The following is an 18,746-nucleotide window of genomic DNA, read 5'->3' as shown; positions in this document are numbered from 1 at the left end:
AGAAATAAATTCCGGGAAGAAAGAATCTGAACCCAATGTCTTTGGAGTAGATAATATTGATGGGAAAAAATAGATATTTATTATTATTTGTTTAATTTGTTTTATTGATATTTGTTATTAACAATTCATATTTATGTAATGTTTATGGTTTGCAAAGTCTTTTCTTACAATGTCATGAGATAGGTAGTGCAAATGCTTTTGCAGATGAGGATACTGAGGCTAAGGAAGAAGTAATTTGCCAAGGTCACACAGTTATTAAATGTTGGAGCTGGAACTCAAAGGCAAGTGTTCCAACTCCACCTCTATTGAGTATTTTTTTCCATTTACAATGTACTACCTCTTTAAGACAGCTCAGATTTAAGTTTAAGATCCATTCCAACTCTAAAATTCCAAAATTACTAACAAAAACAAGGGATATGCCTGCTTCTATTGAATAAGATTAAATGGTGGCAAAGCTCAGAGGAAAACTTGAATAAAAAGAATTATGGGAGCATATCCAGAAATCTAGTTGAAATGGGACGTTAATCCCATCAATATCCATGCACACTGTATACTATTAACATGTCTACAATGTTTGAGTTGGAAGCTGGTTTGTAACGACACAGGGCATTTGAGGGCATAGTCTCATTTGGTCATGCCCAGGCCAAAGCTACAAGTTCCTTTTAGTCCACTCCACTTCTATTTTTGTATGTTCCATAAGCTATTACTTCATTAAAACAAGATTCTGCATATCCCACCCTCTCCTAAGAGATCCTAGCAATAATCTAATTCCTTTTCTCCTCTCTTTGCCTTACTTATACGATAAGAAAACTGAAGTTTAGAGAAGATGAGAATGTGGGAACATACAGCACGAGCCAGACTAGAATCCAGTCAGGTTCACTTTTCATGATGTTTCCCTCTATAGAAATAGTGACAATAATTCAACAAATTCAATTTAATTCAATAAATTGAATTGCTAAATTTGAAGAGCTTTGTGTGACTTGAAAAATGAGCACATCAAATTTCACTGGAAAAGCATCCGTGTGATGACTCCAGGCTGAAAATATTCTGGAATGTTCTCAAAGAAGCCTTTCTACCCATCTGCACTGCTGGAGTTTACCAAGGCTTGAGTCAAATAAGCCAAAAGCACACTTACCTCATGTTTGAAAAAAACCAAAAGGGATCTGGGCTTTGTAATTCATTTCCTGGAAGGTACAAGAAACAAATGAGGTCATTATGAAAAATCTCATGAGATAGGGACTGTGGTGCTAGCTGGGGTGGAAAATTGGAAGTATTGATTGAGCTTAGTATGGAACAAAAAAGTCTTCCAGTTCAACACTCTTAGTTTACAAATGAAGAAACTGGGAAAGGGTAACAAAAGATATGGAAAGCACATTTCCTATCTGCAAGTGGCTTATTGTCTATATTATGGGGAGAACTGAGCTACATGCATAATCATTGAAGCCTCAGTCATTACAGCAGAGGGCTGAATGGACAATAGAACCATAGATCTAGAACTGAAAGGAATTTTATTGTCATCTGGTTCAATATACTCATTTTATAAATGAGAAAATTGAGGAGTTGAGCCTAGGTACTTTGACTCCCAATCCAGTGCTGTCCTCACTGCATCATCATGCCTCCTTATTTTCGGCTTACTTCTTTTGAAGTTTGAGATGTGTCTTCTGGGGACAAAGTGGTGCAGTTCCAAAAGTAAAGGGGAGCTCTCAAAATCTAGGTAAGGACAACCTTAGCAATGACACTATCAGGAATGTTAAGTAGAGGATATTGGCTGTGAGAAATGTTAATGATGAATATTAACATCTGACATTTACATAATGCTTTTATATTTCAAAGCATTTTACATACATTAATCTCCTTCCAGTTTCACAACTACCCTATGAGATAAATGCTTATTATCCTCATTTTAATAGATCAGGAAACTAAGATGTAGAGAGGTTAAGTGATTTGCCATAAGTCACACAGTAAGTGTCTGGGTTTGGAGCTGAACCTACATCTTCCTGAATCTAAATCCAGCACTATACTGAATGCTACACCAGGCTCATTGGCTACCCTGGAAGTTCCCTCCCAACCCAGATTTTCTGAGTCTTTAAGGTTGAGGAAGAGGATTGAAGCTAAAGAAAACCCAAACATCAAGGACAAAATTTTGCATGTAGGAAATGTTCCCTAGAATACAAATAACTGGCATTTGCAGAGCACTTTAAAATTTGCAAAATGTTTTACATATATTTCATTCTGCCCCCTTCAATAGATTGCCTCTCTGTCATCCCCACTCTTTTACTTTTCTTAAATCTCTCCTTATCTACAGCCTCCTTCTCTACTGCCTACAAATACATTCATTTCTCCCCCATTTTCAAAAATCTTCCCTTACTCCTTCTATCCCCATTTTATTTCCCTTGTGCCCTTTGTGGCTAAACTCCTTGAAAAGGCCACTGACCAACTTAACTCCTTACAATCTGGCTTTCAACCTCATCATCCCATTGAAACTGCCATGTCAAAGTTACCAATGATCTCCATGTTGCCAAATCCGATGGCCTTTTCTCAATCTTCATTCTTCTTGACCTCTTGCAGCCTTTGATCCTGTTAATCACTCTCTTCTAGATACTCTCTTCTCTCTAGGTTTATGGGACATCACTCTCTCTGATTTTCCTCCTACTTCCTCTGTCTCCTTTACTGGATTCTCATCGGGTCATGCCCACTAATAATAGATATCTCATAGGGCTTTGTCCTGGACCCTCTTCTCTTCTCTTTCTATACTACTTCACTTGTTAATCCCATCAGTTCCCATGGATTTAATTATTATCTTTATGCTGATGATTTTCACCTCTATCTACTCTGCCTCATCTTTATGCTGACCTCCAGTCTCACATTTCCAACTGCTTTTCAGACATCTCAAATTGTATGTCTGGCGGACAACTCAATATGTCTAAAAATGAACTCATTACCTTTTCCCTTAAATCTTCCCCACCTCCATTCAAATTTCCTTATTATTACTGAGGGCACTACTACCCTCCCAATCCCACTGGCTCTTAGTCAAGGATGCCATCCTCAATTCCTTACTCACCTCCCATATCCAATCTGTTGCTGGGGGCTGGTTATTTTCACTTTTGCAGCATCTTTCCCATCTGCCCCCTTCTCTCCTTTGATACTGTCACCACTCTGGTACATTTCCTCATCACCTCACACTTGAACTATTGCAATAGCCTAGTTGAACTGCCTGACTCAAGTTCTTCCCTACTCCATTCATTCTTTACTCAGCTACCAAAGTGATTTTCTTAAAGCACAGGTCTGACCATTTATTCAATAAACTGCAGTGGCTCCCAATCACCTTCAGGATGAAATGCAAACTACTCTGGCATTCAAAGTCCTTCATTATGTAACTTCTCCACTTTTCCCTTCTTTTCCAGACTTTTAACTTCTCCCCATGTACTGTTTCTTCCAGTGATTCTGGCCTTGATGTTCCACAAAGAAGACACTCCCACTCTTGGCTGCAAGCAATTTCTCTACCTGACCCTCATGCCTGTTCTCCTTCCTCACCTCCAAGATCTGTGTTCCCTAGTTTCCTTTAAGTCTACCCAACATCCCAACTTCTACAGGAAGCTTTCCCCAATCCCTTAATTCTAGCTCTTTCCCTCTTTTAATTATCTCCTATATATCTTGCACATGCCTTGTTTGTATGTATTTGTTTGCTTATTATCTCCCCTACTAGACCATAATCTCCTTGAGGGCATGGACCATCTTTTGCCCTTTTTATATCCTTAGAACTTAGCACAGTACCTAACACATAGTAGGCACTTAATAAATGCTCTTTGACTGACTGATGATCCTTGACTTCTAGGTGCTAACAGTCTAGTTGGGGAGATTTGGGCTGCTCAGATTTGGCCCTTTTGGCTGGAGGTGCATAAAAATCCTTTAGTGTAGCCTTTCTTTTGATGTCAATAAATTATACCAATAGGGGATAGGGACTAGATATAAGAATTCACTGGTATGGGGAAGTCTCAAGTAAGAAAACTCTCTTAACCAATACAATATATACCTAGAAAACTGAGAGGCTAAGTGATTTGTCCAAGGTCATACAGAGGCAAGACTAGAGCCCAAGTTTTCCTGGCTTAATAAATAATAGATAAATTCTCTGGAGTCAAGAGTATCTGAGGTTAAACCCGACCTTAGACATTTACGAGCTGTGTGACTCTAGGCAAGACACTTAACCTTGATTGCCTCAATAAAAAAAGAAAGAAAAAAAGACTTAAGAGAAAGATCTTTAGTGGATTCGGTGGAATCCCTACTGAAGAGAGGACAAATATGAGAACTGATCAGAATTTAAAGTCATGGACATGTTTCCATCTGCACATTTGAAGGAAGTACCAAAACAATGAGATCATGGATTCTTTGAAGTATTGATGTAAAGTTAGCTATGTCTGTATCCTAATCCCCCTACTAGATTATAATCTCCATGAAAGTAGGTACCATGTCTTCTTACCTAAACTGTGTATCTCCCTCAGCATCTACCATCTACACACAGGAACAGCTGAGCAAATGGGAATTGAATTAGCTGAAATAGAGTAAGTGAATGCCTTCCAGATGAGGCACAAAAAGGGCATTTTTTTTTTCAGGATGGGAAAATCTGAGCATGTTTGTCAGTAGAGGAGGGAAGGAGCCTTCAGAAAAGGGAAGACTGAAGATTCAGGAGACAGGGAAGCCACATGGATTGTTTCATATTTTTTGAGATGAAGGAGAATCAAAGTAAGAGAAAGGGAGGGATAAAAAAGATTAAAATGCAATCAAATATTTAATTTGAATTTAAGTACATTTAAAGAAAGTCACCTACTTGGGTCTTGGGTTTTTAGACTGGTCTCTTCAGGGATCTGTACTGCTTTATGAGAAACTAGTAGTGTAGATGCTTCCTCTGTTTGGGTGGCACAAGTCTCAATCTCCTTCTCAGGTTTCATGATAGTCACTGGATCAACATTCAGTATCACTAATTCTTCACAGAGGGTTTTTTCCCCCTCCTCGATGCTATCACTTTCTTTGCCTTTTGTTGTATTGTCAAGAAAGCTGTTGGGTAATAAATAGATACATATGTGTGAACATGTTCATGTGTGTATATAATAGATAGAAGGAATATGAGAGAAGTCTGTTATGAAGGAAGCAGCTAAGGGGTGCTTCTGTGGGGGAAGGGAAGGGGAAACAGAAGGAGACCACTGCCCACTGCCCTGCCTCTCATTTAACCACCCTAGAGGAGAAGAAGCCACAGCAAAAAACAAGGGCTGAATCAAAATTTAGGGCCAGTCCGTCAGTGCTCTCTTTCAGCCAGGGGGACCTCTGCCCTCCAACTGGGTCCTCCCCCAGCGATCCCAGAGAGAAGAAGTTACAGCAAGAGGCCTGGCGTGACTCAGACCAGGCTTCTCTGAAACTGGTACTCTCTGAACCCTGTCATAAGAATCATGAACTTGACTATTATCCATCTATCTGTCCAACTTGCTACTACGCTTATGGCTCACAAATTTCCACTTCCTATTTCTCTGCTTATTTCTATATTAATCACTGACCACATAGGTGATTATTCCTGACCTCCACTTCCTGTTCTTTTGTCATCATTCTCCTCAATCCCACCCCTGTATCACACCTCTATGTACTCTGGAATACCTATTTCATAATGAATAAATTCCCCCTCAAATTCCTTCAGTCTACCAACTCTCACTGAGACCTGCTCTCTGACAACAATGCATCCTCCCAATTCATCTTGTATCCTCCTCCCACCTTCATCATACTGGTTCTAGAGGGGGTAGTTAGAATACTCCTGCATCCCCATTGCCACTTCCAGATGCTCTCAGTAAATTCTCATCCTTTGAAGTTCACTCAGTTAAAATTATTTTCCATTCTATTCAAATCATTGTGGCTATTGTGTACTAACCCCCTCACACACACACACACACACACACACACACGTACCCATACCTTATCATCTTCCTCTTCTTCCCATCTCCTGCTCTTATTCTAAAGGACTTCAACATTCACACTGAAGCTCCCTCAAACTCTTTAATCGTGACTATACATGTTTGTTAAAGGGATTTTGCTTTTTGATTTTCTTTTATTCTCAATTTGGGGGGAGGATGGGCACTTGTCTTGGGAAGAAGAGAAGGCAGATTTTACTAATTGAAAACAATAAAATATAACTTAAAACAAAGGAAAAATGAGGCTCTCAGGAAGCTCACATTACTGGAAAAATCTGGAAGTCTAAGTGTATAATGGCAAAGTGGATGGTCAGGCCTGGTGGTGCTTAGGTTATATCATTAGGTCATATAATACTGCTAGGGGTCTAGAAAACTTAGAGAGAAGACCTAGGGGACGTTAGGAGACAGATGGTAAGGACTAGACATCCTTCTTCTTAAAGGAAGGAATAGATTTGGTGACTCCAAGTAAGCCAATAAGCAGCCTGGATGAGTCCTGGGCAACCTATGACTAGAGGTGGAGAATGGCCAATAGAAGGAAAGAGGCAGAAAATTCCCAGTGATGACTGGTCCTCCAGCTTCCTGGCCATCCCAGATGGATTCTATGTGATTCCAAGGCTAGTTAAAATCAGAAACAGGGATATTAAGAGGGTAGTGATGCCTTTGATAGAAATAATGGTCCTGAACATTTGGAAGAAGGGAGGTTTTGAAGGAAAATAAATTCTGTTTTACACAAGTTGAATTTGAGATGTCTCTGGGATATCTAATTTCGAAATGTCCAATAGGCAGTTGTGCAACCAAAGCACAAGGGACACGCTGGAGCTGGTTATCTGGATCTGGTATTAGTCTGCATAGAGATGGTAATTAAATCCATGGGAGGTGATAATGGCAGGCTAATGGAAATTTATGTGGTAGGCAATAGGGAGATATCAAATGGTTTTAAATGGAGGAGGAGTATATTAAGATCTGTGCCTTGGGGAAATTAATCTGACAATAGTGTGAAGAATGAATTAGAGGAGAAAGAGGATGCGAGAAGAAAGGCTATGGTAACTATGTCCTTCCTGTGTCTTGTTGCTACCCTAGTCCTACTTCTTTATGGTAACTATGTCCTTCCTGTGTCTTGTTGCTACCCTAGTCCTACTTCTTGCCTCTCTTTAATTGCTGTAGGTATACATAGTCCCCAAACCTTGTTCAGAGAGCGATAGAAGCTTATCACAAAGGTTAACACCTAGTTGAAACTTCCTGAATGAACGGATGAATGAAAAACCACATATAAACTCTTACTAAGTGCTAGGGATACAAAGACAAAAGTGAAAGAGTCCCTTTACTGGGGGAACTTAATTCTACAGGAGAAGAATTGCCCCAGGCACTGAGAGGTCTCATAGCATGAGTCATAGGCAGTACTTGAACACAAGTCTTCATCACTCCACAACTGGCCCTCTATCTAATACTTAATAATAGCTAACATTTATATAGTGCCTCCTATGTGTCAGGTACTGCCAAGAAAATATTATCAAGTATTATCAAACAAATATTATCTCATTTGATCCCCACAATCACTCTGGAAGGTAGGTGCTATTATCGTATTTTACAGATGAGGAAATGGAGGCAAACAGAGGTTAAGTGGCTCGTTCAGGGTCACAAAGATAGTATGAAGCTTGACTTGAACTTAGATTTTCCTGAATCCAGGCCTAGCACTCTATCCACTGTGCCACCTAGCTGCCCCTACTATTCAATATCACCTCTATATACAACTATAAGATGGAATGATTAAAGTAATTCAAGAAACTGCAAAATTATTAAAGTCATGGTCAATGGCTAAGTTGTCAGAAGCTTTGAGAAGTAGAGTAGGTAATTTTATGTGACAGGGGAATAATCTCATATAGCAGGGAAATAATTTCATATTCTGGGATAAAGATGGGAACTGTGATTTCATTACTATAGGGAACTCCTGGAATTGGAAACTCCTTCTTCCAGTGTAAGTTAATAACTTTTCTCCAAATCGTATTCTTTTAGAGTTACCCAGAACATTAAGAGATTAAGAGAGTTGTCCAGCATCTCACAGCCAGTGTATGTCAGAAGGAGTTCTTCAACCCGGGTCTTTCTAGCTCTGAAACCAGTGCTCTATCCCCTCCACATTGCCGCCTTACTTCCAATTCACAGAGCTACCTTTTATGTGCACCCTCTTGACTTTCTTACCTTGCTGCAGTCTGAACAGTGTCACCACTCCCTAGAAAGAAGAAAAGGACAGAGTCACCAGGAATATCTGCCTACCTAAGAACTGACTATTTCTCTAGGGAGAAGGGTAATCCTTATTCTTGATATGTGAGGCTAGGGAAATATTTTGGTATCTCTTCATGTAAGTAAAGCATATAAGGCCTTTCTCCTAGTCCCTCATCCTAAAAACCTGTCATCTGATTTCCTCTTCTTTTTTTTTAATCCTCTCATATATCTGACCAGTCTTTAAAGTCTTGCTAGTATTTCCATAGTATTAATAAAAGTTCTCAATTATAATGTACTTTATTGTTTACAAACATTTTCCTCAAGACTTTTATTTAAAGTAACTATGTTCACAAGGGAAATTCACAAGGGAGCTCAGCCTTTCCCAGTTTGGAGAATGATCAAGGAATACAAAGAAAAACTACAATGTCTCTGTCCATGACTGGACTATACAAAAAGACAACCAGTAAGTAGTCTGTGGGGCATCTCCACTAGAGAAAGCAACATGATCTGAAAATACTCCAGAGGCCCTAAAACAGGCAGCACTCTGTGCAAGGAATTAGGAAGCAGAGTCCTCAGGAGAAACCTCAAGGGGAAGAGAATATTGTGATGTTATTTTAAAATTTTTATTATTTTTTGGTTACATTTTAAGTTTCAATTTGTATCCCTCCCTCTCTCCCCACCCTATATTAGAAAAGACCACCATTTGACTCATGTATCATATATATGTATGCATGCACATCATATATATATACATACATATATGTGTATATGTATGTATATGCATATACACACACTATATACATATGCATATACATATGTAGGTATGTGTGCATGTATATATATTTATATATGTAAAACCATACTATACATATTCTATTTATCAATTCTTTCTCTGGAGGTAGATAGCATCTTCCTCCATAGATCCTTTGTGGTTAATTCGAGTATGTAAAATACTCAGAATAACTAAGTTGTTCACAATTGCTCTTAGAACAATATTGTTATTACTGTATATAACATTATCTAGGTTCTGCTCTTCCACTTTTCATTATTTCATGTAAATTTTCATGTTTTTCTAAAAGCAACTAGCTCATCATTTCTTATAGCACAATAGTGTTCCATCATAATCATATACCAAATTTGATTAGACATTCTCCAACTTATGAGCACCTCCTCAATTTCCAGTTCTTTGCCATCACAAAGAGAGCTGCCACAGATATTTTAGAACATATAGGTTCTTTTCCTTTTTCCCTGATCACCTTGGGAAACTGACTAATAGTGGTATTGCTGGGTCAAAGAGTATACACAGTTTTATAATTCCTTGGGCATAATTCCAGATTGTTCTTCAGAAAATTGTAATGTTCTGAGCACAGATGCAAGTCTGGGAGCTAGTAGGATTGTAACCAAGATGCTCAGAGACGCTGGAAGTTCAAAGTTCAAACCTAAGATGTTTGAGAAGGTCCTGAAGATTGAAGCACTCTAATCTTAGACAATCCAGGGTTTCCTGAAACATGCAAGCTCTCCCAGCACAGATATACCAGAGGAGGTAGAAAATCAAATGACAGGAGCCCAGGTAATAAACAGATCAGTAAGCATAAAAAACAGGTCCTGACCATTCCACTCAAGAATGTATGAGGGGATGGAGATTGATTGGTCCTGGTACAGAGTCCCAAATCAAACTTGAGACTGGAGATATGAGTAAACAGAACTCTATAAATAATATTACAGTTTGAGATGCCCAAGAGTTACCCTGAGAAGGAGAGAATCCTTCTATGACAACCAAAAAACAGTTTCAGAGAGAAAAAAAGTGACTTAGCCACAGTGATCAGCCAAGGAAAAATGAAACAAGAGGATAAAAAAAGTGAAATTGTAAATTAAATAAGAGAACTGGAAGAAAAAATTGAAAGGCAATTAAATAGCTTAAAATAGAAGATAGAATACCTTCCCCAAATAATGGGTTCCCTAAAATTCAGAATGGGGATGTATATTAGCTCATAACTCAATCTATGAGAAAACAAGAAATATTAGAACAAAATATTGCAGCAAAAAGTGAGGGGGAGGTATCTAGAATCAAAAAGAACTGATCTGAATAACAGATCAAGGAGAGATAATTTAACAGTCATCAGACTCCCTGAAAACCATGACCAAATAAAAAAACCTGGTTATCATATTTCAAACCACAACTTCTCAGATCTACAAGAATCAGAGAGCAAAGTAAAAATGGAAAAAGTCCAATTGACTGCCTCCTGAAAGAAACCCCAAAAGGAAAAATCCCAGGAATGCCATGCCCAAAATCCAGAGTTTTCAGATCAAAGGAAAAAAAAACCACATATATCAACCCTTCTGGGGCACTCATGCAACTTACACTCAGACCCTCAGTTTGGGTACCTGGAGGGCAGAAACTCATTCTGAATTTGTTCACACCTAGTTCATACCTCTGATTAATTCAATCACACGTTCAGGTGACATCTTAAAACATAAACACTTAGGAAAAATAAGGAAAAGAAGGGATCCCACAGATCTCCTAAATCCCCCAAATCCGTACAGCTATGGTCTTGATACCTAAACCAGGGAAAGACAAAGCAGAGAAAAGAAAGTGTAAACTAATATCCCTAATGTATATGAACACAAAATTATTTCATAAAATATTAGCCTAGAGGCTACAGCAAAATATTCAGAAGGTTAAGTAGTACATACCCACAAGTATAAGTTATATACACACATTTACATACATACATACATACATATATATCCTAGGAAAGTAATGTTGGTTCAAACTTAGGAAAATTATAATCATAGCCTCTCCTAAACTCCCTTAATGATTGTGCTTATCCATTGTTGATAATCTATAACTGATTCTGTACGTACACACATACATATGCATACACACACACATATGGTTTGTACCAGTTGTTTACATGTTGCTTTTGCCATTAGATGGAGAAGTCTTTAAGAACAAGGACTGTTTTTTGCCTTTCATTGTATCCTCAGCACTTCGCACAGTATTTGGCACAGAGTAGACACTAAGTCTTGTAGAAGAATATTTTTTAAAACCTCTTTTTTAGTTCCTTTAGTTTCCCTATAAGAAAATATTAGTTCCTCTATAAAAGAAATACTATTATTTTTTACAATCTAAAACCCTTTCCAGACTTTCCCCTCCATCTCAATAGATTCCTCCCCTCCAAGAAAACCCAAAATGAAAGGATGAGAGCAGAAGAAAAAAGAAAGGATTCATACCTTTTTCCGTGTCATTCTGTGGACCAGAAGAACACCCAAGATTCACAGGAAAAGGAGTATATTTGGAGGATGGGGAAAGCCTCACACTCCCTTGTGATGCCACCTTCCGAATAATTGCTTGCCTTGGCAGGAACAGAGACATCTCTAAGTGTGATGCTATTTGGGCAGAGATTTCCTCCTTCTTGCTGTTCTGGGCTTCTTCTTTGAGACCCTGAGTTCTACTGGATGAAAGAGAAACAGGACATGTTGTAAAGGACCTTTCTAAATTCTGAATTAGGAATTAGTCCTTTCTCCCCCTACATATTTCTCATCATAGTAGACCCTCCTTCCCCTAGGCACCCGCTTCCCTGTTCTGCTGTAGTTTTTTTTCATTAGCTTAACTTCTTATGATATATTTCCTTCACAATAATTGGTTATTATTCATCCTTCATACTCGAGAACGACAAAAATGACATCACGAGGTTGGGGTCAAGGTAGAGTGTAGTGTGTTCGACTGTGGATGATGGGAGGGATCTACCACAAGTCAGGCACAAATAGTCCATTCTTTGACCTTTGGGTTGGAAATGTCTCTAGATTTGTGCATCTCACATTTCTTTTGAACTACTGCAATGCTGCCTTGTTCGTTGAGCACAGCACCTTCTTTGACGTGGGCATGACAATGATTGGTAATGCAATGGGAAAGTAGAGATAATAGAATTATAAGATCACAGATGTGGAGCCAGAAGTGTCCTCAGAAGCCATCGAGTCTAACCTGCTCACTTTATAGATGAGAAAACTGAGACCCGGGGAAGTTAAATGGCCTGATCAAGACCAAATAGGTAGAAAGTGTTAGAGGCAGGATTTGAACCAAGGACTCCAGGGCCAAGGTTATTTATTAAACCAATTAAAGAGCTGAAAAGACTTGAGAGATAACTGAGTCGGTCCTAATTTTACAGATGAGGAAAATGAGGCCCAGAGAGGCTATAAGATTTCTCCCCCCTCAGTATCATCAAGTAAGTAAGTACCAGAAGTAGAACCCATTTCCTGATTAAATCCTGGCATGATTTTTCCTGGAAGCTCTGCTTCCAAAACTTTCTTTACTTTGAAGGGAACTACAGGTGTGGAATATTATGTATACATTTGTGAGTTTTAGGAAATTACTTCCTCTGGGGGGAAGAAGGGGGAGGGAGGAAGAGAAAAATCTGAACTTTATGAAAGTGATTATAGAAAACAAATAAATTAATTAATAAAAAAAGAAATTGCTCCCCCTCCTCTTTTTTCTTCTCCTTCTTTCTTTTTTTAGTCTTTATTATATTTTATATATAATATATCTATCTATATTATATATGTAATATATTTTTATTATATTTTATTTTTATTGTATTTTATATATTATAAGGGACAACTCCAAGTAGGGAAAGGAGAGAGAAGTATTTAGAAATGAAAATGATTCAAAAGCAAAAGATATAAATACTTTAATTCTCTAACAAGATTTATTCCTTTATCTATGTAAGCTCTAAAATTAGCCTATTTACAGCTCTGAAAATTCAATGGCCAAACATAATTCCAGAGAACTCATGAAGAAACCTGCTACTCATCTATCAGGGAGATAATGGATTCAGGATGCAGGCTGAGATTGGTAGAGATAGAAATTGAAAAAGAGATACATGTATGTGTGTACAAATGATACGTAGATGTAAATAGATATTTTTATATGTGTGTATACACACATGTATATACACAAAAACGCATGTATGGCCAATGAATAAGTTTCTTTTACTTGACTATATATTCATACTTGTTAGAAGTTTTTTTTTCTTTTTTGGGGGGGAAGGTGACACAAAAAGGTGAAAAGGTAGATTTTTTTGTTCATCTAAAAACATCAGTTAGCCTGTGTATCCTATTTAAGATAACCTGTACTTGAAGCACAAAGTTGGTTCAACTGATTTCAGATACCCTTTACAAAGCATCTCCTTACTTTAATTCAGATACAGATAGCTGAGGATTTAGGTCTTGGCTTGAGCGAAGGATTGAGTTTTCTTTCACTTTGTCCCCACTTCCTGAAAAGGGAAGGAGGAAGGAGAAAGAGTTGTTACTGAGAGATTAATGGAGAAAAACTTTTCAAGATTATTGCAAATATGTGGAAGAGGACCCTCTTATGGGACAGACCTGGTTCTAGGACAACAGAACTGACATTATTAATCAGATATAAATTAGAGAACACAATTCATCAATAGCAGGAGAAAGGGAGATAGACAAAAAGAAAAAAATGAAGTTAAAACATTCACCTCCAAAACCAATGGGATCCAATAGAAACCAGAGGAGAAAAGGAAAGTTAGTGAAAGGAACATGTGTCTTACATAGAAGCTTGTGCAACATAAACATCTGGAGGGGGAAAAGCAACAACCACTCTTCTTCCATGTTCCATTCCATTAAAATTTACATTATTGTTTTAAATTTCTGCTGATTTTATTTAAAATATGTTATACAATTAATATTCCAAATTCATTTTCTTGACCAGTTAAAATCCTAGGCAAATGCTTACTGGTAGGATATGAAATGCTCATTGTGGCCATTTAAAAATAGATAAGGTCAGGGCTAAGCAAAATTATGAAAGTTTTACCAGCACACTAACCCTAATTTCCCACAGTAGGACCCCATGTATGAAAACATCTCAGGCAAAAAGAGGGGCAGTCCTTATCGCTGAACTTTTAGACTTCTTCCTATGATGTATCCTTAGTCTTTGATAAGCTCATACCAGCTCTGTTGGTGATGGTGCCCCTTTGATTGTCAATGCCCTAGATTTTGGCTAGGATGTTTCTATCAGTGTGGTATTCAGAGAACTCAGACTTCATCCCACCATCAAGTGTTTGCTCCCCACTCTTTTGATACCTATGTTTTCTTACTCTATAAGCCTACTTCTCATCAATCATAAAAGAAAGAATCTATTATAATTTATTTACTTTTGAAGTAAAACATGCATACAAAGATGCTACTTCTTCCCCACAATTTACACTTTTAATGGTTTATCGCTCAATGTAGAATGCAAGGCTTTCTTTCTTGTTAAAAACTATTTTTGGCATTAGTGAGTAGGTGAGAGGAATGTTTTCAAGGGGAAGGCAATATTCATAGTGCTCCTGAAATCATATTACATCTAATGCCAGGCTTGAAGTAAATTCCCTTAGTCACTTGAGGGAAATAGTCCAGATAAAGTATAAGGGGAGGGTGATATCATAAGGGATGGTGATTTTCAGTTCAAACTTCATATTGAGCAAGAATTAGCATCAAAGATTTCAAAATAGAAAGCACCTTTGCAGTCACAGGAACATGACTTTTCTGAGCTCTGAAGCATCTCAGATTTACTCATACCTGAAAAAAATCCTCTGTAACATACTTAATAGTGGAGACCTTTCAAAGTGACACTATTCCTTTGTCAGCCATCCAACCTGTTCCAAATGCACACAATTGTACTGCTGTCTTTCCATCTTTTTCATAGGAATAACACAACAGATGATTAAATGCTTTGCTAGAGCCCAAATAAAATATATCTACAGCCTTCTCCCGATCTACTAGTCCAGTCCAAAAAGGAAATGGGGGCTAGTGTGATATGATTTGGTAAAGCCATGCTAGTGGGGTTTTGGGGGTGGGATGGGAAGAGGGACTGCTTTCTTTTCTAGTTAATAACCATCGTTTCCATAATATGCTCCAGAATCCTTAGAGTCAATACTTCATCAAACTCTCGCTTTGTGTATCTCTCTGTTTATGTGTTTTTTTCCTATGTATTCTCTTCTGTCTTTATGTCTCTCCCCAAGTCTTTCCCTTTCTGATTGTGTGTCTCCTCTCTGCTGTTTTCTTATTCCTTCCCCAGTCTGTTCTTAAAGTAAAGTGAAGTATATTCTTAAATCATGTAATATATTTATTGAACAGAGCTTTATGCTCCTTGTTATCAACTTGTACTTCAATGTTTTTCTTTTAAAAGTTCATTCTATAAGGATTATATTTGTTAATGTCACCTATACTTAGCTCTATGAAGAATTACCACTTAAAATTTTTTGCTTAAAGGAAGGAAACTTGCTTAAAGGATGGAAAAAGATAGAAAGTTTTCTCACTTTTATCCTAACACATACAAAGTAAGAGCTTGGTCTAATTCAAAAATTTTTCAGCTGATCTTCCTCCCCCTGACCCAATACACAGGTGCCAGAATATTCCTAGAGTGCAGCTCTCATTAACAGTAGGAGCAAGAAAGCCTTCACAGGCATTACCAAAGGAACAGCCACATGGTGTCAATTTATCAGAACTGCCTTTTGAAATCCAAAGTTAAAAAAAAACCCTAACAAACATTAAACATCAAAGAATATTTCTGCGTGTATTCATAGTTCATCAAATTATGGTTGCTACACATAACCTGCGTCACCCTGGGTGAGTCATTTAAGTGGTCAGTGCTTCTAGACAACTCTAAGACTAAATTTCAGAGTCATTGCTGATCAGTCTTGGTACAGCCTTCCCACAATAGAATCCTAGGTCCAATCCAAAACAGTTATGGCTCTTCTAGTTCAGAATATAAAGTAGAACAGATAATCAGTAATGGAATTTAGTAATTGGGGTTATTTTGGGTCATTATAACCACCAAAACCATCAAGTCTTGACATTTGATCAGCTACTCAACAGTCACATATGATTCATTCGGTTGCATAAATTCAAATACAACAGAATTTTCTCTTCTAAGAAACCTAAGAATGAGGAGGTAGGATCTGGAGAAAAAAGATTACCTATCTCTACATCACTCTGTGGTCCAGTTTCCAAAGAGAAAGAACTTTTGTCCTCTGCACGTGACAGGCACTCTCTCTCCATACTCCTTGGTGGTGTCCTCATGCCAGTAATCTGAGGCAATGATAAGATTAGTGACATCTCCTGTTGTGGTACTGCTTGGTCAGGGGCTTGCTTCTCCTTGCTGTTATTTGTATCATCTGTGGTATTGCGGGCTATCATGGACAAAAACAAAGGAGACATATTTAAAGAGACTTTTTAAATTTTAAACTGTGAATTATAAGTTTTGTTCCCTAAATACTTCTCATTATTATAGAACCCACTTATCCGGGAGAATTGTTCCAGAAAAATCAGAGATGTAATAGAACATGACCCATACATCACAAAAGTTAAGAAATTCATCCAAAAATGGACATAACCATGCTTCAGTGGCCTAAGAACTTACATGACTTTAAAGCTCATTGAAAACCTTTGCAAGCAAAGCCAAGGTGGCTGAGTAATAGGAAGCATTTTTGCCTAGCTTACCCAGCACACCTCCTCTAGAACAATCTAGAAAACAAGATAGATCAAATTCTGAGCAAAGAAGACAAGAAAAACTCATAGTAAGTCATGTTTCCAGCTTAGAATCATTTAAGGAGACAGGAAGAGGTCTATGGGTCCTGGGGCATGAATTGGTCAGGAGTGGGTGAGACAACAGTGGTGTCAGGGAGCATTTCAGTTACCAGGGACAGAAAGGAGGCCAAAACAGGGCAGCAGAGTAGAAAAAACTGGGACAGAAAGAGATACTGTAGGAACAGGTGTCATCTGTCAGCTCAGTTGCCCAAAATCCAGTTCCTAGTCATAGATTCAGGGTGGAGAGGAGAAGTCATAAGTTAAGTATGGGGTCTAGCTATGTACTAAGCAAGGAATAAGCTCTGAAACCATAGCTATGTGGCCCTGAGCCCTGGAGCAGAGCAGCAACTCAGTCCTAGCCTCTAGTCCAGCATGAAAACTTGCAGTGGAATAATCAGGGCAGGAGATGTAGATCAAAGAAGAGCCAGCATTTTAGTCATCTGAGCCTGAAGAATCTCCCAAAGGGCTAATAATGACTGAGCCTTAGCAGCCATCTACTAAAATTTAATCATACACAACCCAACAGACTGAAACTTGAGTCAAGAACTTGCAGAATTCAGACCAGGAGAGAAATTTGTAGACCTCTCCCTGGAAAACACTAATTTTTGAGCACTAAAAACATGCAGATCCCCAGAATGAGATGTGAAAGCATCAAAATAATGCAAAAAGGCAGCTCAGGGGAGACATCTTCTCATCCTCCTCACCTGCAAGAGTGCAGAGTCCAACACTCATACAATGTTCAAAGTCAAGAAGCAGGCTGGAAAAATGCATAAACAAAAAGAAAAAAGAACCCAACAATAAAGAGCTACTATGATGACACGGAAGCTCAAGACATAAACCCAGAAGAAGATAAGGACTTGAAAATATGTACAAGAAAAGCCTCAAAGAAAACCGAAGACTGAATATAAGAATAAGAATTCCTAGGAGAGTTAGAGAAAGCATTTTTTTAAAAGAGCAAAAAAAAAAAAAGATTTAAAAACAAAAAATGAGGAATAAAGGAAAAAATGAGAAAAGAAATAAGAAACATGAAAGAAAGATGCGAAAAGCAGAAGTAACAGCATGGTCAAAGAGGTTAAAAAATCTTTTTAAAAAAAACTTCTTAAAAATTAGAATTGCTCAAATGGAAGCTACTGATTCCATAAGATATCAATAAATAAAACAAAGTCAAAAGATGGAAAAAATAGAAGAAAATGTGAAATACTTCATAAGAAAAACAACTAGCCTGGAAAATAGATTAAGGAGAGATAATTTAAGAACAATTAGCCTATCTAAAAGCCAAGAACTGCCCCCTCCCCCAAAAAAGAACCTAGATGTAATATTTCAAGAAATCCTTTTTTCTTTCTTTTTATTAATTTATTTTAAACTTAAATACACAATAAGAAAATAAAAAGAGACATAATTATAACTTAAATATTAAAACTTAAATGCAAAACAAGGAAAGGGGGAAAAAGCATTACCATGTACACCGCAGAATGTAAGAGAGGATTCAAAACATGCAGGAATAAATTTCCATTTCAAGAAGTCCTATGTAATTAATACTATGCACTGCATTTAGAACTGTCCATCTTTTCTTGGCTTACTTATAAGTTTTCTTTTGTTCTCTGCTGTGCACTTTTTACTTTGTTTTTTCCCCACCTTCCTCCCCCCCAGAAGATACACACATACATATATACACATATACATACAAACATATACATATATACATACATACACTCATATACACATACATGTGCTAAGATATCTATAATCATACTCATATATAGACATATACATTCATATGCATCTAAATAAGATTATATTATAGTTGTTTCTTTGAGGGTGACTAACATCTTCCTTCATAAATCCAAATCTTTGAATATCTTTTTAAGTTCACTAACTCATCATTTCCTACACCACAGCAATATTCCAATCTTTTTCTGTGTAGTTACTTTAAATAATCTAAAACAACATTGATTAATATGGCTGACATATTTTGTGTTGTTT

At 37.6% G+C, this 18,746-nt stretch overlaps 1 protein-coding gene across 3 annotated transcripts in view; it reads right to left on the bottom strand.

The window, feature by feature from the left end:
- Nucleotides 1-18,746, bottom strand: part of LOC140525563 (uncharacterized) — a 66,338-nt gene that overhangs the window by 37,606 nt on the left and 9,986 nt on the right. For 2 of the 3 annotated variants that reach the window (XM_072641068.1, XM_072641066.1), the window contains 6 exons: nt 16,154-16,366; nt 13,363-13,444; nt 11,406-11,626; nt 8,148-8,178; nt 4,826-5,052; nt 1,136-1,184 (listed from right to left, as the gene is read on the bottom strand). In XM_072641068.1, coding sequence (XP_072497169.1) covers nt 1,136-1,184; nt 4,826-5,052; nt 8,148-8,178; nt 11,406-11,626; nt 13,363-13,444; nt 16,154-16,366 — 823 coding nt within the window. The remainder of the gene's footprint in view (nt 1-1,135; nt 1,185-4,825; nt 5,053-8,147; nt 8,179-11,405; nt 11,627-13,362; nt 13,445-16,153; nt 16,367-18,746) is intronic. The other variant, XM_072641067.1, reaches the window with a different exon arrangement.

The sequence above is a fragment of the Notamacropus eugenii genome, chromosome 2 (genome assembly GCF_028372415.1).
Source record: "Notamacropus eugenii isolate mMacEug1 chromosome 2, mMacEug1.pri_v2, whole genome shotgun sequence".
Taxonomy (NCBI): Eukaryota; Metazoa; Chordata; class Mammalia; order Diprotodontia; family Macropodidae; genus Notamacropus; species Notamacropus eugenii.
Note: the sequence above shows the minus strand (reverse complement) of the source record. Positions and strands in the feature narration are given on the sequence as shown.